The 20,594-nt window shown below is 38.9% G+C and overlaps 3 protein-coding genes across 5 annotated transcripts; 2 read left to right on the plus strand and 1 right to left on the minus strand.

Moving 5' to 3' along the window:
* Positions 1 to 225: 225 nt before the first annotated feature.
* Positions 226 to 2,217, minus strand: selenoh (selenoprotein H). Its single transcript, XM_079630662.1, has 5 exons — positions 2,049 to 2,217; positions 1,372 to 1,498; positions 900 to 1,042; positions 645 to 768; positions 226 to 526 (listed from the first exon to the last, which is right to left on the minus strand). Exons 1-4 carry the CDS (start codon positions 2,068 to 2,070, stop codon positions 662 to 664), a joined length of 399 nt encoding a protein of 132 aa, XP_079486788.1. The 5' UTR covers positions 2,071 to 2,217; the 3' UTR covers positions 226 to 526; positions 645 to 661.
* clp1 (cleavage factor polyribonucleotide kinase subunit 1) lies at positions 2,203 to 6,444 on the plus strand. 2 transcript variants are annotated; one of them, XM_079630651.1, is made up of 6 exons: positions 2,203 to 2,559; positions 2,877 to 3,154; positions 3,240 to 3,347; positions 3,900 to 4,019; positions 4,121 to 4,258; positions 5,436 to 6,444. In XM_079630651.1, exons 1-6 carry the CDS (start codon positions 2,517 to 2,519, stop codon positions 6,129 to 6,131), a joined length of 1,383 nt encoding a protein of 460 aa, XP_079486777.1. In that variant the 5' UTR covers positions 2,203 to 2,516; the 3' UTR covers positions 6,132 to 6,444. The 2 variants fall into 2 exon arrangements, with proteins under 2 accessions (XP_079486777.1, XP_079486778.1); XM_079630652.1 differs by having other exon boundaries at positions 2,541 to 2,786; positions 5,436 to 6,389.
* A 180-nt stretch (positions 6,445 to 6,624) lies between these two features.
* Positions 6,625 to 16,669, plus strand: zdhhc5b (zDHHC palmitoyltransferase 5b). 2 transcript variants are annotated; one of them, XM_079630645.1, is made up of 13 exons: positions 6,625 to 6,767; positions 8,191 to 9,446; positions 9,529 to 9,650; positions 10,588 to 10,745; positions 10,876 to 11,048; positions 11,143 to 11,245; positions 11,373 to 11,464; positions 11,559 to 11,673; positions 13,279 to 13,387; positions 13,512 to 13,618; positions 14,536 to 15,284; positions 15,602 to 15,624; positions 16,315 to 16,450. In XM_079630645.1, the coding sequence occupies exons 2-12, from the start codon at positions 9,310 to 9,312 to the stop codon at positions 15,621 to 15,623; spliced, it is 1,887 nt and encodes a 628-aa protein (XP_079486771.1). In that variant the 5' UTR covers positions 6,625 to 6,767; positions 8,191 to 9,309; the 3' UTR covers position 15,624; positions 16,315 to 16,450. The 2 variants fall into 2 exon arrangements, with proteins under 2 accessions (XP_079486771.1, XP_079486770.1); XM_079630644.1 differs by lacking the exon at positions 15,602 to 15,624 and having other exon boundaries at positions 16,315 to 16,669.
* The last annotated feature ends 3,925 nt before the right edge of the window (positions 16,670 to 20,594 follow it).

The raw sequence follows: 20,594 nt of genomic DNA on the forward strand, positions 1-20,594 counted from the left end.
AGGCTTATTCACTTCACGTTTGGTGTGAAAGGGCCTTTACATTTGCCCAAAAAAGAAATTGTTATTAATACTTAGTATTAGTTTCTAGTAATGTAATGTATTATTTTTTCATAAAAAGTAGCTAAGAAAAGCAATTAGTTACTTTTTTTAGGGAATAATGCAATATTGTAACATGACTTTAAAAGTAACTTTCCCCAACACGTCACAGATTAACAATGATGCAGATTAAAGGGAGATCAAGCAAGATTTATTTGTATTCAAACAGTAAAAAAAGAAAGAGGAAAAAAAGTGATTTGCCAAATTATAACATGGAGTCTATAGAGAGAGACAGGTAACAGCAATCTAGAAACTAGTCATGTCAAACCAGAACATGAAGAAGAGTATAAGAGCTCAACAGAAGAAATCAGGCAAGGTCAATTATCCAGTCAGAACAAAAGAGCTGATCATCAGAAAACAGACGGGGAGATTTTCCCATTAGTCCATTAACATCATTATGCATCCAATGTCCAGGAACAAAGACGACTGACTAGAGGGAGAAAATGGATTAGAAAAAAAACAAAAACAAACACGTTATTGCCATTTATAAAGCTATAATATGTTAAAACCAAGTTAGTGGCAAAAAAAAAAAAAAAAAATCTTCCGACCTGTCTCCTTATAACTTCTACTTGCTCTTCAGCACTTCTTTCAGGGCAGACACCACTTCAGCAGGATCGGGAAACTTCAGTTTGCGTGGAGGACCCTTCTTAATGCCAGACCACAAAACAGTCTCTGTTCAGGAGAAAGAAATGCAGAGGTAGCATGTGTAAATAATTCTTTGTACATCCATAGATTGTGGCTGTACGATCTTGTTACTCAATGGCATCAGAAAAAGACGTATGGATACTGGTTGCCAGTCTTACCTTTATCTCCCTCCATCAGTGTGACCTCAAAGCTGTTCCGCCGAGGTTTCTCTGGATTGAGCACCACGTGAAGTTCAGGGTGCGAAGCCGCAAGTGCCTCACGCACACCTTCCGCATTCCGCCCGTAGACTCGTCAGCTTTTACTGTAAAACAGCAAGAATATAAACATTACTTATAACGGTGTAAGAACTTTTAATTTATTTATTATTAAAGGGCAATATCTGCCACCTGCAAGTAATTTTTAAGGGGAAATTTTACCTTTTTGAGAGTTTCCTTTTTCTAACAATAAGAGGACACAATATAAAACTCTACAATTGATTGAATACATTTATTATTTTAATATGGCTATAAAATCAAACTAGCAAAACAAAGCAGTGAAAGCACCTGTAAATAATGCACAAAATATTATTATACAGTGTAAACAGCATGAACTCGCCTAGAAATAATAACTAGCCATGTGTTCTCTTCTCACCAATGCTCGATGACGACCCTTTGTCCCGTTTCTTCATCTTTTTTCTCTGCTCCATCAAGCTTTTCTTTTTTCTCTTCCACTGCAGCTGCTTCTGAATCTACATCAGCCTTACGCTTCCGACCACGACCTGCACATTTAGGTGGATCAGTGTTTTTAGTTTGCATAGATCAAGATAATGTGGTAATCAATACAATATTGAGCCTAAACAAAGACAAAAATGCATTTGTGACCATTTTGATTACAAATCCACTTTGCATACTGCGTCATTAACACATTACAAAATTTATATATCATAGTTGTAATTATTTAATATGGTGTCAAAAACAAAAATAAAGCGATTTAAAAATCGGTTCTGGATATAGGTAGGACATTTAAATCTGCATCCCATCAGTTGTGAACAAACCATCAGTCAACCAAGGCTATTCTTGGGTAGGCTACAAGATATGCATTCATATTATTTCGAAAGTTAATTAAACGATCTTAAATTTGAGGGATTGTTAAAGAGATATTGCCTGATATTGTGACCTAACACAACCGCCTTGACTCCCACTGAAAATACAGAACCCACCTGACAAACACGAACATTCATAACCTGGTAATGCAAAGCGCTGCACTAAAGATTAAAGTAATCTGTTCTAGTTTCAAGATAACATTTAAACGTTTTCAGTGTTTCGCACCTGATTTGGCCCGAGTCGCCATTGCCGCAAGCCCGCAACATGTGAAGACTGAAGACTTTGGCGGGTTATGTATGTTGCAGAAAAAGTGTTGAATAATGCTGTGAAAGTTAGACGGACAGTGCCGCCTTTTGGTGTGGAAAGTATTGACAGTGTTGCAGTCAAGTTGGTGCTTAAAGGGTAATAACTAAAACAAGCTCTGTAGGCTCTGTCTAGGTACAGTTTGTGTCGAACCATATCTCAAATTTGCCAGAAGTCCCCCTTGCTAATTTTACAGAACTGGTAACTTACATCCTTTGGATAGCTTTTTGAAAATAACTGCCAAACCCCAAAAAACAATCAAGTTATGATATATGCGGGTATCAAATGCCTTGTGAAAATCAATAAATGAGATAAACTATCATCTAAAACATAATAATTGTAGTCTCATATCTAGTATGTTGAGAATGTTGGTAATTGGTCAACCATCGCATGACATCATCAACACGCGACACGGCACGGCTTCATCAGTGTGGTATGTTGGTTTGACAACACTCTGGTCTGTAGGAAAGAAATCTGCGAGTATTTGTAAATAACGAGGTGTAGTTTGAACAGTGGTTGTTTGGAATAGTGTAGACACGTTGCGATATATTAAAAATAGTATTTGCAAAAGCCCAACGGGCAAACGGTAACAAGCTAATTCAGTGTGACATAATTCTAATAAAACACAAAATATTTCACAGAGGGGACGAATTTAAACAGGTATAGCGCAATCATTTGTTATCTTCTCATGGGTTTAAGAATACAAGTAGCGCGCAAATTTGTAACATTCTAGTTCTTTCTCTGTCACAGCCATGACTACAGAAGCCCCAGAAAAGTCAGCCGAAGAGGGCCTGAGCTCGTCGGGCAGTTCTGGGACTCCAGGCACACGATTCGACTTGGAGAGAGAGACTGAACTGCGTTTTGAGGTCGAAGCAGGAGAACGAGTCCATCTCGAGCTGTTCTCCGGTATGGCAGAGGTGTTCGGATCCGAGCTGAACCGAAATAAGAAGTACACATTCGGGCCTGGCTCTAAGATAGCTGTGTTCACCTGGCATGGCTGCACTGTGGCACTTTCAGGCAAGACAGAGGTGAGAGGGATTAATATGATGTCAGAGGCTATAATGACAAGGAACGAAGAATCCATTCAAACATGTCTGTCTTCCATAAATATAGGTGGCTTATGTGTCCAAAGATACACCCATGATGCTGTATCTCAACACCCATGCAGCTCTAGAGCAGATGAGACGTCAAGCGGAGAAAGACAATGAGAGAGGCCCTCGGGTATGTTAACAGGCAATTTATTTCAAAAGTTTGGGGTCAGTAAGATTTTATTTGAAAGAAATTAATACTCTTACTCAGCAAAAAAAGAATTCCATTGATCAAAAATGACAGTAAAGTCAATGTTACCAAAGATTTCTATTTCAAATGGATAATTTTCCTTTTCTGTTCAGTAAAAAATACTGAAAAAAGTATCACAGTTTCAACAAAAATAATAAGCAGTACAGCTGTTTTCAACATCAATGATAATAAGAAATGTTTCTTTCACTGAGAAAACAGTGATGTCATCGTTCAGTTCTCATATAATGGTGTCCCCAACTAAGCAAGCCAAAGGAGACAAAGGCACTACAATTGTAGAGTATATTAGGGGTGGGAATATTTAGGCACCTCGCAATTTGATTGGATTACAATTACGATTCAGAGGGCTGCGATGATGATAAAACAATAATCAATGCATCTGGATGCATCTTTTATTTTCTATACAGGATTTCCTTTTTCTCACTGTGTGACTATATATGTGGTTAAGTTGTGGTTAAGCAGGGTTTGTTTTCACAGGTAATGGTAGTCGGACCAACTGATGTGGGAAAGACAACAGTATGCCGAGTGTTGTTGAACTGTGCTGTACGACTGGGACGAAGACCTACGCTGGTAGAATTGGATGTCGGCCAGAGCAGCGTGAGTAAAGGATGCCTGAAGGATCAATGCAGATCTGCTAAACATTACAGAATTGTAAGAAATGAAACGCTATATGCATGTTTAATTGTTCTTGTCTTTAGGTCTCTGTGCCTGGAACTATGGCAGCTCTGTGCATTGAGCGTCCTGCTGATGTAGAAGAAGGCTTCTCTGTGCAGGCTCCGCTTGTCTTTCACTTTGGCTCCACCACACCAGGAACAAACATCAAACTTTACAACAAGGTAACGGCCAAGTTGCACTTAAGGGTTGTTGTCTTTATACTTCAGTGATACACTGAGTGAGCTTTGGGCCATAAATTATTAGAGAAGATTGATCTTGGCCCCAAACTATCCTGACACTGTTTAATCAATAATAATGAGAAGTGCATTTATCTTTCACTTAAACGCAGCTATAAAGTCTCACTTTTCTTCTGTAATTGTTGATGCAGAAACAGCAAAGTCAGTTTTTGTAGCAGTAACGGAGGGAAAAGTAGTACTCACTGGTTGCATTGTGACATTGTGCTAATTTTTTATGATTATTTCAGAGAACCAGTATCAGAATTACTAGGGTGAAAGAGTTTAGTAACAATAATCAGATTTTAAGTAGTAGGACTGTTAAAGAAAACATGAAATCAAATGGTTAACCCATTAACTTGTTTAATGTACGTTCCTGGTTTATGGTGCTTGGTCCATTAGTGCATGTTATTCCTAATTTAAAAGTCAGTCTTTTTTTGATGAATAGTAGCCTACTTAATCGATATTTAATGTTGTATACTGGTACTTTTTCTCTTTTTTTAATATTTGTATTCATATTTTTGTGTAATATCTTTTTTGTTAAGTACTGTCTGATTGCAATACAGTACTGTTCAAAAGGTTGGGGTCAGTAATTATTATATTTAGCATATTTTTATTTAGCAAGGATGCATTAAATTGATCAAAATTGACACTCGACTTTTACGTTTTTCAAATAAATGCTGTTCTTTTGAACTTTCTATTTATTAAAGAATCCAGAAAAATGTATCACTGTTTCAGCAAAAATATTGACCAGCACTACTGTTTTTAACATTTATAATAGTAATACGCGTTTCTTGAGCAGCAAATCAGCATATTAAAATGATATCTGAAGGATCGTGTGACACTGAAGACTGGAGTAATGATGCTGAAAGTTCAGCTATGCCATAATAGGAATAAATATTTAAAGAATAGTTTTGTTATAATATTCAGCCTGTGTGTGAGCATTAGAGACTTATTTCAGAAACATGAAAAAATCTTACCGACCCCAAAATTTTCAACGGTAGTCTATGTCAGATTAAATGAAGAGGTTGTGAATGCTGTTTCATGTTAAGTTCACTATGCATCATCCAGACTAATTAAAATAATGTGTTATAATGAATGTCTCTCTTTTTCTCTTTGTGTGTAGCTAACTTCAAGCCTTGCAGAAGTGTTTTCCCAGCGCTGCGAAGTGAACCGCAAAGCTAGTGTGGGTGGCTGTATAATCAACACATGTGGCTGGGTCAAAGGTTCAGGCTACCAGGCACTGGTCCACTGTGCTTCAGCCTTCCAGGTGGATGTTGTTCTAGTCCTGGACCAGGAGCGTCTCTACAATGAGCTTAAACGTGACCTGCCACACTTTGTACGTGTCGTCCTTCTGCCAAAATCCGGTGGCGTGGTGGAACGCTCCAAGGACTGCCGGCGAGAGTCACGGGATGAAAAGATCCGGGAATACTTCTATGGTTTCCGTGGAACTTCCTTTTACCCTCACGCCTATGATGTGCGCTTTTCAGATGTGCGCATTTACAAGATTGGTGCACCCTCTATCCCAGACTCCTGCCTCCCTCTAGGTATGTCTCAGGACGACACCCAGCTCAAACTCGTCCCAGTCAGCCCCGGCAGGGATTTGACCCACCACGTGCTGAGTGTGAGTTCGGTGGAGGATGAAACCGAGGTGGGTGCGGGTCAGAGCAGAGGGATTCTAGAGAGTCCGGTGTGTGGCTTTATAGTGGTGACAGCGGTGGACACACAAGCTCAAGTGATGACGGTACTCTCACCGGCACCCAGACCGCTGCCACGACACACTCTGCTCATCATGGACATTCGCTTCATCGACCTTAAATAGAAGCATAAAAGTTTTTGTAGCAATGTTTGGTTTTCAAAGGGATCATTTTAATAATTTTGTACATTTGTAAAAGCTGTTGTTATTTTATTTTTTACTAAAATCAATTGCAATTTTATAGGTCCTTCTGAACATGCAATAAAACAAACCAAAACCAGTTTGATTACGTTATTCTGCATGCCATTTTTTCTTAAGTGAAATTACATCCTTTGAGCAAACAAATAGAGCAATTATTATTTTGACATGCTACATAGTGTGTGGTGTAGACACGAATCTCTTCCGGATCTCAGTCTGGATGTCCTATGCCGGTGTCCCTAAATGATGCTGGGGACGAAGAAGAAGATGATGATGATGCCTTGTTAAGGGTTTTATTTTTGGCTTATCAGACTCTGCATCGGATAAACGACTTGGGGAGTTTTCAGCCCCGGGCGTATACACAGATCAAAAGCCGTTTCCCAGGCCGTAGAAAGACAGAGATTAAGGGAGAGAGCGGATAGAGAGAGCTGAAGCTCCTCTCCCATCAGATATTACCGCTAACCCGGGCCAGAATGCAAAAGAGAAACCGATTCTCCAAATCACAGGATGTGTGAATAAACGCCATCCAGTTAAAGTACGTAAAGTGGGGATATACGACACAGAGTGAGTATATACCAGTGGATGTCATTCATAATAGATGTGTTATTTATTTAAAAGCGTTTAGGCTCAAGTTACTATTTGCTTTTGCTCTGTTTTGAAATCGGATCAATAGCACCGCGTTTCAGTTTCCTTCAGTCGAGTCTGTAACAAATTGAGTCCCAGGCTTGACTTTACGGCCTAGTTAAACAGAAGGCAAAACACGATGTGAAAAGTTAAATGCTCGTATTTTACTGTGGTTTATAAGTGATTTGTGCTACTACTTAATCAATATGCATTCGTTCTGTGTTTTGAAGTCTTGTTTTACTGTATAAAGGGAGTATTTTGGATGACTAAGTTAACGTATATTCTTAGCTGAGGTGATAAGCTTACGAACACGGGAGAAAACCGTAGGATTTTTTTACTCTGAATTTTGGTTTTATGTTTGAAATGGTTTGTTTTGATATTTAGGTAATACTTGGTACTCAATTCACCAGTTTAGTTTGTGTTTTTGCTGTTGTGAATGACTGCGTCCGATCCCCGATAATGAGTTGCCTAACGTTACCTAGACAGCGATTTTATGCATTTCAGTTCTATTCAAACGTGTGCAATGCACACATTAAGCCAAGGTCTAGGTAGGTGGACAGCTCAAAACATTTTAAATGTAGATTTTCTCTTCCTCGAAGTGCATCTATAGTAAACTGGACCTGTATTGTAAACATTACAGCTAAGTTACCCGGTGAAAAACCATTGTAGTCACTGTTTTACAAGACTATTTAATTGTTAAACTGACGGTTGTAGGTCAGTGACATCCTAACATAATTTTCCCGTTTATTATTGATTATGTGGTCTGGTCAGATATCATCTAACATCCATCATCCAGTTCATTATTGATTAAAAGTTGATGGTCAGATTATGATCTAACATGTTTATTAATTAATCAATCAAATCAAGATATAATTCCCAAATGAACTGAATAATTTTTCAGGTGTTACTGTGAAGACAGCAGAAGTAGCTTCAAGAAAAGAAGATTATGAGTCGTGTAATAAGGCTTGTGTTTGCAAGGCTCAAGGTCACTGCCTGGTCAGTGGGACAGCAAATCCAAGGAGAAAAGGGGGATTGTAAAAGGGGGATGGGTTTGGGGGGAATTGTATACAAAATAACTTTGAAAAACCTGGTGGAGAATACAGGAAAAAAGAGGCACACCCTTTCCTGGTGAGTCAGAAGTTGTGACAGAGCAGCAAAAGCATGATCAGGTTTCAACATGATGTGTGTGTCTGTGTACACATGTAGGTTTCACAATTCACAAATTGTTTCGCTTTGTTCATGTGATCATTCATTTGATACGAGCTGCTTGTAAATGAAATGGAACCGGTATGGAGACTGTCAAGAATCTGTAAGATCAGGTCATGAGTTAACATCTTACATGTTTTATTATCTCCTCTTATAGATACCGCTCAGGCCTGTTAAGGAATCAGAAAGGAGCAGGGCAGCATTCTAGACTCATCAGTGTCATCCATGTGAGGAAAGAAAGGCCTCATGGGACACTATGCAGGGGTAAAATGGTTTTGCACACTCATGTGTCACCAAGACTTGGAGTTTTCAACCCTGGACATATACGGATTGCGTGCAATTGCTGTGGTGGACACGCACTCAGCTGCGGGCGTTGCTTTTTTTCATATGAACCTCTGAAAAACAACTCTGCCACGTTATCATGTGGATATCTAAACTTGCAAGATTCGTGTGATTGCGACCTGGGAAACTGTGTTTTTCTGCTCGCTTTTCAGTCAGTTTGTCTCTTATCGAAGTGTGAGAATAGATCACCCCAGAAGAGTGGAGAATGAGCTCTCATTTAGGGCACAAGACATCAAGAGCTCTGTTTTATATTTTGTTCTAGTAATTACAATCTTTTCTTAGACGGACTGCTCCAGGGGGAATCCAGACTCCCATTGAGATTGTAGAAACAGGTTTTTTTTTTTTTTTCCATACTTTTTGTTTCATTGTATACCTTTATACACAAAACCTTTTTTCTTTCTGTAGTCTGACATCATACCCGCATGCGCTCATCTGCTGTGATGATATGAGATTGGTCTCTGAGCGATATACTGTATGAATGGCTAAACTCAAATTGCTGCTTCCTTTGAGCTCTTTTTGGTGTAACATGGGGCTTACCAGAGATTTGCACTAAAAGAGCTTTGCTGTCACTTGATTTTCCTTTTAATGACCAAATCTTGTTACATTCAAGCCATATGAACTTATTTTTGATTAAACTAGAGCTATTTTTGTATTACAGTAAAGTCGTAGTATCGCAAATTATGTATATAAATTGAGTCTATTTTTTATGTATCAACACAGACGTGTAAAAAAAACATCTGCACTATTTTACATTAACATTTGATTTAGGAAAGACATGCACCTTGATTTGTGAGAACATAATTCTGTTTATATAATTTTCACTTAAGTTATTATGGCCATAGCTACACACCATCCTCACTCAGGTGAGAGACAGGCTTTCTTCTCTCTCTGACAGCTTCCCCTGTTCCCCAGTTTTTTTTTTTTTTTACTCCAAATGCCTGTGGGTCTCAGTGTGGGCGGGGCTCTTGGAGACCCCTCCCCATCCCGCCCATTCCGCCCCAGTCGCTATGTGCCTGTGTCAGCAGCAACCGCCTTCCTTGTGGGGTCCACTACACTGTTTCTCTGTTTCACGTGAGTAGAACCTAAATGCATTAATTCAGAAACTCAGTGTCTCAGTATTACTGTACGTGTAATGAGAGAAATCTCTGTGCAGGTGTCCGTGGCTGTCAGAGCGGATCTCCTCCATCATTCCGCTCTATAATGGTGTGGTCTTCCTCTTCACACTGGCCAATTTCTGTATGGCCACATTCATGGACCCCGGCATCTTTCCTAGAGGTACGCACTTCAGTTTATTTTTATGTAATTTACATTGAGAAAATGTGAGTAAATCCTGCTTAGTTGTGTGAAGGTGGCTGCATCTGGATATAAGGGGCACCTCAATACGACCGAAAGGGCGCTTTCACTTTCACGATCAAAGGGGTTACAATATTACTGTTTTTACTGTATTTTTAATTAAATAAATGCAGCCTTGGTGAGACTTCTTTCAAAAACATATAACAAAATCTTATTATCCCAAACTTTTGCACCGATATGACCTTGATACGACACCGATAAACAATAGTTCTTTATATTTGAAAGCCGATAACCGATATACTGGCGGATAAATCTAAATCCACATTTTTATGGAATTTTTGAGAGCCTGATTACAAAAACAAAAGTCTCACCATTAAAGGCCATGTCCCAAGCATACAATTATAATGTTCTCATGATAATTTTATGTAGCCTATATGACAGACTTGCACTGCACATGTTGCACTTTACTGTATTTTCCTTTTTTGAAGTGATTCCAATCATATTTCAAGCAATTCAAAACCATCATGGCGAACAGTGCGCACTGCGCACGCATCGAAAGTGTCTCAGCTGAGGGAAATAATCCATTATTTATCTGCTTTAATATATCGGCCAAAATGTCTTATCAGGCTGATAATGATAACATTAAAAATTAACATAATATAGGCTGATACCAATATGGTGGCTGATATATATCGTGCATCCCTACTTTTAACACTAGTGTACTTTACTTTACAAATTTGATAATATATATATATATATAAAATAGAAAATGTCATGTATCATAAGCAAAATGCTAAAATAAGGCTTGATTTTCTAAATGTGAATTATAATTTCCTTTAATTTGTCTTTTGCTGGGAAAGTATGACCTAGACAGTATTTATTGTGTTTGACCTGTGACGTGTGCGCACATGTCTTACAGCTGAGGAAGATGAGGATAAAGAGGATGATTTCCGGGCTCCGCTTTATAAGACGGTGGATGTGAGGGGCATTCAGGTGCGGATGAAGTGGTGCTCCACGTGCCGCTTTTACAGACCACCGCGCTGTTCACACTGCTCCGTGTGTGACAACTGTGTGGAGGTACTCACATATTCATCGTAGTTTCACACTAAATAAACAAAGTCTTCAGTTTTTCGGTTATAGTCTTGACTTTTTTGTCTTTTTCTTTTTTATTGTCTGAATGTGTGTATGCATGTGTGTCTGTGTTTAGGAGTTTGACCATCACTGCCCATGGGTGAACAACTGCATTGGGAGGCGGAACTATCGTTATTTCTTTCTGTTCCTGTTCTCGCTCACTATTCACATTATGAATGTGTTTGGCTTCAGTCTGCTATACATCCTCCATCACACTAAACAACTAGACCAGGTCAACGCTGGAGTCACGTATCCTTTACACATAATGCAGTCACATACGCATGTGCACATAAATACACATCAGCCTGTTTTGTTCTGTTGGTATCCTTAACACGCTACTCAGTATGGCAGTGATGTGTGTAGCTGGTCTGTTTTTTGTCCCGGTTGCGGGACTCACTGGGTTCCATGTTGTTCTTGTAGCCAGAGGGAGAACGACCAATGAACAGGTGTGTCTGTGTGTGTGTTCGGGTGTGTCTTTTGTCCACATTGTATGTGTTTAGTCGAACAGAATGATGTTATTTTTCTGCCTGATTTCCAAGGGCGTGTTTTAAATTTTCCTCTCTTCACACTCAGGTGACCGGGAAGTTCAGAGGCGGCGTTAACCCCTTTACACACGGATGTTTGAAAAACATTGGATACGTGCTGTGTAGTTCGCAGGCTCCCAGGTAAAAAAAACGTATTTCCTTACAAATAAAAATGTGTTTTGCAGATTTTGTTGAAAATTAAGTTCTAATTGTATGTAAATGTTTTTTTGGGCAGGTATCTTGGTCGCTTACGAAAGCCTCGTTCTCTTCAGGTCCAGCCACCATTTTTGCGGCCACCTTTATCTGAAGCCCAGCTAGCTGCTAAAGTCCTGGATAATGGCATCCAGCAGGTACAAACATCTTATCATTCCTTTTTTCTAGTGGTCGATCGATATATCGCCATGGCAGATATTTGGCACACACGATAAGTTTTTTGATTAGCCGATGTGTTGGAAGCGGGACTTTTATTTTGACGGGCGGCGCTGAGAACACCAGCGCCTGGAGAAGAGAACGGCAGAGCCTGATCACACAGCGCTCACTCACATTCTCCGTCTTCATTAGTTTACGAACTCTGTCAGTCATATCTAATACTTTGTTAGACAGAACTGGTAAACAATGAAAATAAATAGTATGCGAAAAAGTAAAGCGTTTGCTTTTATATTATTTGTTACAGAAAAGGCAAACAATCAGTCTTTCTCATTTACCGTCAACTTTCAGCAAATGCCATCTACATCATTTAAACAAATCTCTGAATATATAATAAACATTTAATTTCACAAACCAAAATCGAATCCAGCTGTGATATCTTGTGAAGTGTGCATTTGTAGCCTGCATAAACATGTTATTGCGAGTGACGGTCGGTCCGTGAGAATAGAGTGAATGCGCACAGAAGATCAGCTTCACAGGAGACGCGATTGAAAAACTTTAAATCCTATATTTTAAAATATGCTGTGCTATATCCAGTTGCCCACTGTGTCATATTCATATCGTTTTCACTGTGTGCTGTATGTACAATTAGCGTTACCTTGTCTTTATTTGAAAAAATATGATTACCAGTGCGCACAAAATTACCAGATTACTGAGTGCCCTGTTACAGTGTTTACTTCCTTTTTATTCACATATTCATATATTTTTAAACAATTACTTTATTCGTGAAAAATACTGTAAAAGGATTGCAGATTCAATAAATTGCCATCTAAAGTATAAGCATGTTTATTTTAAAGATGTATTTTCTAATTTATTTTTAATTTATTTTTAATTTATTAAAATAAATATATATATAAAAAAACAATATCAGTCAACCACTACTTTTTTCATTCATGGTTAACAGCCACAGTGCTTTCCAAACGGAGTAGGTCTGTAATGTATAATAAATATAATATAATAGATAAACTATACGAGATCAACTTAGAGATTTGTGCTGGTAACAGAAGTTCAGAACATAAAGCGAAACATAATTAGACATTGATTGATAATGATTTGAGAAGTGTTTTTGAGCCATATTTGGACTTTTATATTAAATTAGTTTTTTATTATTGTTGGACCGCCAATAAGTGGTCATTAAATTGCTTATTTAATGCATTATAATAATTAAAATATTCACAATGAATTTGATGGAGTAATTATTTGGATACTGCTGTGCAAAAAAAAAAATCATGAATACAAAAATATAAAATATTGGTTCTGCTTTTCTAACATTTAAACACAAAAATATATTTTTTTAAATCATTTTCCATTCCATTCTTACGTCCAAACTTGACACTATTTAATATTTGTCATGCTCTAGTCTTTTTGTTGTAGCTTTCTCTACAGCTGAAATGATCAACTTGCTTTTTGAAAGTAATTGACGTACAATGCTAAAGATCTCTGTTAAGAGTAGATTCATAAAAACCCTTTAGATGAACAGGCTATTTTTTATAAGAGTTGCTCTGTGTGTGTGTGTGTGTGTACTTCAGTCTAAAAGTAGTCTGGAGATAATGGAGAGTCAGTCCACCGATGCTGATCCACCTCCACCACCCAAACCAGAGCACAGATACCCTGGGCTGCCTCACACACAAAATGAAGGTTAGTGCACATGCATCATAGATGTCAGATCATGAGTAATATTACTTTTTCCAATGAGGTCAAGTCAAGTAAAGATTGAAGGAAAAAAATATAAATTTTTATATCAATCTTTTCTTTCAATCAGAGTGCAGCTTGCTGAACGAGACTCCTCCCACACCTTCATTGTATAAATATAGGCCGGCCTACAGCAGCCCAGGAAAAAACCACACGGCCTCCACACATTCCAGCAAGGTAAGTCTAAGTGGAGTGCACATAAGTTCAGGTACAGAAACTGTCAAATATGTTTTTTAGTTTAAGACAACCATGATGCACTTTGCATTGCATTTCCCCCCTTTTTGTTAATCCTTTCTTTTATTATTTTTCTTGATTATCTGAAATCACTGGCAGTCAGTGAGCGAGTAAGTTTAAATGTGAGTCGTCTGTTATGGTGTGTTTTGTCATTTTGAGACTGCAGTTGTTGCGTTTTATTCAAGCTGGACTCTTTCCTGTTGCCGTTTTCCTCATTCTGAAGCATAACTTGACTCCTTTCCATCATCCATTCTGTAAAAAATGGCATGAATCTAGTGTCAAATCCTCCTCGATGTTTTAAACATAATTCTTGTGCCTCCATACGTTCCTACGGAGCCCCCAAGGGGACATGGTGGTGGGACAAAATATGAGGTGGGAAGAAAACCCGTTTCAGCACTTCTGCGTTCGCTCACAAAAACCTTTGCATTTTGCTGAGACACTTTGCATCTGCTCGCAAACTTGCAAAATTTTTGCATTTTATAATGTGCTATTTCGAGTATTTTAAACTTGCAGTGACTGTATTTTGCCCCAGTCTGTTTAATTATGTAAAATAATCTCAGATATAAGATTTATTTTGCGATAAATTACGGTTTGTTCTCAAAAGCTCTGAAATATGCTTTTCAATGTGGTCGAACGCAAAACTTTGCACAAGAATGCAAAAGTTTTCCAAGCAAATGCATAAGCATTTAAATCAAATTTTTCCTACAATCTCCAATGTCCCCTTAGGGACTCCGTACGTCCCTTTTATACAGTGTGGTTTGCTCAAACTTTCAGTTGTGTGTCCTCCTTCATCTCTTCGGTGATGCTTCAGCTGTCAGGAACGTTTGGTGTACACTTTCTGTCTTTCTATTTCCTCTCAGATGAGTCGAGGGAACAGTATGACCGAGTCTCCCTCTGTCCCCGTCACCACTGGGCAGCCCAGCTACCTCTCAGACCCCAGTTTGTCAAGCCGAGGGGGTGCAGGGTGCCGTGGGGGAGGGGAGGGGGGTAGAGCAGGCTCGGGGGGGCTGGGTGGGGCCTCTGCGTTTGGCGGGCGTTCTTACCCTTCTTTTACAGACACCCTCCTCCAATCAGCAGCAGCCTCTTGCTCCTCAAGCCTTCGCTCTGCCCAAACGGCCCACAATGCCCTTGGGCCCCTCATCTCTGAGGGTACGACCTCCACTAGCTACAAGAGTTTAGCCAATCAGACACGCAACGGCAGCTTGTCATACGAAAGCCTGCTGACGCCCTCCGAAAGTCCAGAGTTTGAGTCTGCTGCTCATGAGCTCTCCCCGCCCAGACCGCACCCTCCGAACTCTCTTAGCACAGTACCGGGGCCCCCGCATATTTTGGGGTACACGTCCCCTTTCCTGTCTGCTCAGCAGAGGGAGGGCTCTCTCCAGGCCTGCCCTGCTCCCCTAAGACCCTCCCCCAACAGAGCTTTCCTGCGCCCAACAAGCTCACCCCCTTCTCGAGCTCCACCCCTTTCTCCTCGCGCTCGCTCATTGGGCTCCCCTCCTCCTGGCCCTGCCCCTGGCCATACACCTCTGGGCAAATCACTGTCCTACGGAGGTGGCGCCGAATTACAGCACCGCCCCTCTACATCAGGGGGCGGGACTCCGATGCCGAAGTGAGTAATGCCTGCAGATTTTAGCCGTCTCTCTCTTTCCCCGCCCCCCCAAAAAACCTGCACGCCTGTGTGTGTGTGATGGTCAAGTAGAACATCGAGGTCCAGTGTTCGTGATTGTATTCATTTGGTTTGGTCTCTCTTCTTCTCTTTGTTCAGTAACACTGTCTCTTTCTTCCTGCAACCCATGGCCACTCTACGGTCCCTCAAATTTCTGTACGCACCCTCCATCTTTCTCTGTCCTTTTTCCCTCTCTGTTCTCTTTCTTTACGTTCGTCTGCTCTCTACCTCCCTCCCTCCTCCTGCCTTGTGGCCACAAGGATGACTATGTCTCTGTGCTAAGGTTCGTCTTATTTTGCTCATTTTTATGTCTTAAAAGTCAACATATTGGAAAACCGTAATATTTAACATTTCTACCTCTGAAACAACTTCCTTTTCGTCTGACATTATCAAGGCGGATTAGACTGCTGTTGTAGTTCAAATAGCTTTTCTAAAATCTTAATGCAGCAATTTCTGAATATTATAATAGAGTTCTGCAGAGATGATGAATTTTTGTAGGCAGCACGGAAGTTAGTGTCACCTTGGTTCCCTTGCCAAAAACACAATAGGAATTTTTCATTGGCTTTTATCATTGCAGAAAATAAGCTGTGTACAACAAAGGTTTCTGATTCATACACATTTTGTTCATCATGATAATAATCACAAATGAACACAGCATTTATGAATTTTTAAGCCTAAATACAATCGGCAGAAGTAAAAAGCTAAACGTAGACTGTAAATGAACTACACCATGGTCACATGACTTCAACGTCACCATTGAGCTATTATGGTAAAAATTGGCTTGTAACTGAATGTTGACTTGGAACCTTGTTTGTAAATGTGTCTTGCTTGCTTTGTCTCTGTTACATTTAATATATTCCTACAACACTTTCAGTGCATCTAAGGTGTTTTTGGCTATATTACCTTTTCCACATGCATCCTATCTAATTTTTTTACATTTCTCTCTTTTTTCCCCCTCCCACCAACCATTCAGCTCGACTTTTAAACAAAACGTGGCCAATCATCACGCCCACTCACACAAACCTGCAGGAGGGGTGAAGAAAGTGACTGGTGTTGGAGGAACAACCTATGAGATTTCAGTATGAACTACTGACAAGAAAGAATCAGGATTCACTCAGCGGTTTTTGCCCTCTGAGCCTCGATCAGATATGTGTAAAGCTGCTCAACCACACATGCAAAAAAAGCATATAAAGGACTACAAACACATTGTTTCCCAGTCAAACTTCATCAGTCACTGTGGAGGACATACACTGAGAACGTGGACCAGTGAAGACGAGTCTTACAGCGTTTGATTTTTTTGAATATCAATATGGTACACAAATAACACAGACTTTCATAGTTATTTAAAGAATCATTTGGTACTTCAATGTATTACCTATCGATTTGTACACAAGACTGTCCGATGATCCGTGGACATTCAGCCTTAGTAGGCGGGACCATGTGAGACGCTCTACTGTCTCACCCAGAATGACGTCAACAGAAACCACAAACCTCTCAGCAGTCAGCCAATAAGCATTTGAAACATTTAGGACATGAATCACTGTTCAATCTGGCATATTCCACAGTTTCAAACCCTTGAAGGGACAGTTCACCTAAAAATTTAAATTCTGTCATCCTTTAACAACCTCATGTTGTTTCAAGCCAGTTTGACTTTATATTTTCTGTGGAACACAAAAGATTTTTTAACAAATGCTCTTTTCCAGACAAAAGTGTCCAGTGTCAGCAAATACGTTATCGGCCCGATAGTAAAATTTGGCAGATATATTAAAGCCTATAATTAATAGATTTTTTTTTTCCTTCAGCTGAGACGCTTCAGTTCGCCCTGATGGTTTTGAATTGCTTGAAATATGATTGGAATTACTGTATTTTCCTTTTTTGAAGTGAAGTACAACATACACAGCGCAAATCTGTCATACTGGCTATATAAAATTATAATGAGAACATTATAATTGTATGCTTGGGACATGGATTTTATTGGTAAAACTTTTGTTTTTGTAATCAGGCTCTCCAAAATTATTTAAAAATTTGGATTTAGATTTATCGGTCAATATATCGGTTGTCGGCTCTCAAATATAAATAATTATCGGTATCGGCCAAAGTTTTTATATCGGTGCAGCCCTAGTAATAAATTTCAATCTGTTCCTCACAAAAGCTATCTTAAAGGAACACTTCACCTCTGGAAAGATGAATGTGTATTTAAAATGGGTCATTTATGTAGAAGAAATGTGAAATTATTTTTGAATTTGGAGCCTTCTAGACTGAGAAAAGCCAGAAAATGTATTTTTGGCTTATGGGGATGAAAGACAACAACTCCCAGAATGCACTTGCTTCGCTGCCCTAGGAGGCCACGCCTACCGGTAAGAGATCGCAGTAAACAACAAGGCTATGCTACTAGTGAGTCTCCGTGCGTCTGCCCAGAGTATTTTGATGTCGCCCAAAATGTCCAGGATTCGGCTTTTGCGTTCTTCAGTCGCCATTCCTCATGTTTACTGTGACGAGCAGGAACGAGACTGACGACCGCGGAGAACGATGCGAGGCCGGTGGCGTGATTACTGATGAGTGGCGCCGGCGCCTGTGAGACGCACCGGTCTCGTATCTCATGGAGGAGCGGGAATTTTCCTAGCAATGTTAAAACGCACATCAAACGATCACTTGTTTAGCGTTCATGTAAACACTACATTCAGATTCACCGATCGGAATGAATTCAGTTAGATTGAAACAAAAGGTGTGCATGTAAACTATGAATGCGACCGCAGAAAGCAAAAGCCGAATCCTGGACATTTTGGACGATCTCGACGGCCGGACATGTCCGGGAAAAAGAGGATGGTCACCGCTACTACTCAGCTTTCTCCACAGAATAAGAAACTGTTTGCTTAGCTTCCAAATAAAGAATGGCTGACACTATATGTACATTCTGTGAGTGAGATCCCTCTATGGGCGGGTTGAAAACATGCGGAACAGCGCCTTCTACTGGATAAATGATGAGCTAGTGTTTGTAGTCTTACCCTTATTCAAAGAAATTTGACTTCCTGCTTTTTATGACGCAAATTGACGATTTTTGCGTCATAAAAAGCAGGAAGTGGAACACTTAAATCCTTATTTCTCCCATCTCAGGGGAAAATAAGGGAATAAACCATGACCATTCGAAAATGTGACTGGGTTTCTAAAGATACAAAGTCTAATGCAAATGGGTGAAGTGTTCCTTTAAGTCATTATTAACTACAAATTCTGCCATCAGTCACAACTCTCAAATTTAATTTTCGCATACGCATATTCAAACTTCGAGCACAAAATGCAAGAATTGCATTTAGTGGTATTGACATGACATATTTGAAACGTGCATGTGTGCTTATCACAGAATTGTAATTTTTGGGTGAACTATTCCTTTAATTTATTTCTTAGTTCTTTTTTTGTTGTTGTTCTTTTATACAGGTACCGATGTATATTATAAGTATTACGTTTGATAAAGAAGATAATATTAAAATGCAGGCATATATGATGCATGATTGTTTGTTTTAGGTGGGAAGGTGTTTGTCAGATTTATATGGCTGCATCAGCCAGATGAAATTCTCAGCCAAAGAGACTCGTGACAGATAGCACACTCGGCAAGTAGGAGCGAATGTATCTGTAAAGACACAAGTTAAAAGAGCACAACACTTTAATCGAAAGGTAATTTAGATTAAGTACTGAAGATATCGTATGCAAATTGTAACTTTGTGTCAGCGTGTCCACCAATCAAGAGAGATACTCTCTTGACACATGGTCAGCCAATCACAAGAGAGTTTATTTATTCAGCCAGAGGAGGCCAGTGCAAGTACATGCTGGATGCACCATCAAATGGATGGGGACATTGATTTTGAAATTTCATTCTTTTATGTTTTTTAGTTGTTTTTTAAAACTGGACATTGGTTAAAATAAACAACCAGAGTGCAGTTATCTCCTCATAGATATATAAGTTTGATTGTATTCGTGTATGTGAGAGAATGAGTGTGAAATTTTAGTTTAACTTACCTGACTGTTGTACAAGAGCACATTCCAGCTATCCTTTTGGTTCAGATCAGAGGTCATTCACGTCTTTTGTCTGGCTTTTGAGGTCTGAGGACCAGCGGCCGGTCAGTGTAAGATATAAAAGCCGCTTATGCAGAGACACATGCAAGTTTTTTTTTAATCTTTTGTCATTTCCACCATGGCCTTATGATGCCTTTTTAACTGTTATCAAGGGAATTTCAGTCTGTATACTGGATCTGAGAGATGACGGTTAGATTGTTGTGTTGAGTTTTGGGGAAGAATGCAGACTCTTTTTAACCCTTCTGTATTCCTTTAATGCCGCTGACTCTGAGTCATGTGAGCAACACATTTTCAACAGAACAATAAATGATTCAAGAGTGAACACAAGCTAAGTTTTCCTTATTTTACATTGCAATATTTTTATACCATTGTGTCATGATGTAACATGCATATCAGTAGGTGGTTGAGGTGTAAAGATTGTAAAGAATCAGTTCAGGCACTTGCTTCACTAATAACAAATCTGTTCCACCATCTGGAAATGCATCTCCGGAGAATTGAGCAAGTTACTGGTGGTTTAAGTGCTTTTGGGATTTGGTTAAGTACAAGTGGTAATCCTTTAGCAAAAGCCACTAAGGCTGACACAAATCTTCTAGTTCAATACCTTTCTAAAGGTCAGAGAATATGCAGACGGAAGACTAAATAAGCTATAAAAAAACTAAATTGACTTAAGGAAAGTAAAGGAAGGACTCCAAACTTTGAGGCAGCAGTAGGCACTAATCAAAAATAATATTTTTTCAGATTCTCTCAAAGAAAAGCCTTGTAGTTTACTCTTAATTGAATTGGTTTTGCATTTTTTTATTATTTTTTTTTATATTTATTATTGAGTGGTTTTTGTATATGGAGTCCCAAACCTGAATAAATAATAAATAAGTGTAATAATAGGAAAATAAAGGAATATATGACTTGATAATATGAATACAATTCATTTTTTATTACCCTAAGTTTAGTCTTGAATTAATTATTGTATTACTTTTTTGTATTTTATTTTAACATCATTTTTAACTTTTTTTTTTTTTTTTTACTATTTTATTTATTTGTGCATTCATTTATTTTTATTTAAATTAAATAAACTATATTTTTTCTATATGTATCTCCATTCTTATAGAGAGGTGAGTAATAAAATAAAGATAAAAAACTAAAAGTATTTTTTTTATTTCAAAATTCAAAAATATACAGTTACATTTG

The sequence above is a fragment of the Phoxinus phoxinus genome, assembly GCF_949152265.1.
Source record: "Phoxinus phoxinus genome assembly, chromosome: 12".
Classification (NCBI taxonomy): Eukaryota; Metazoa; Chordata; class Actinopteri; order Cypriniformes; family Leuciscidae; genus Phoxinus; species Phoxinus phoxinus.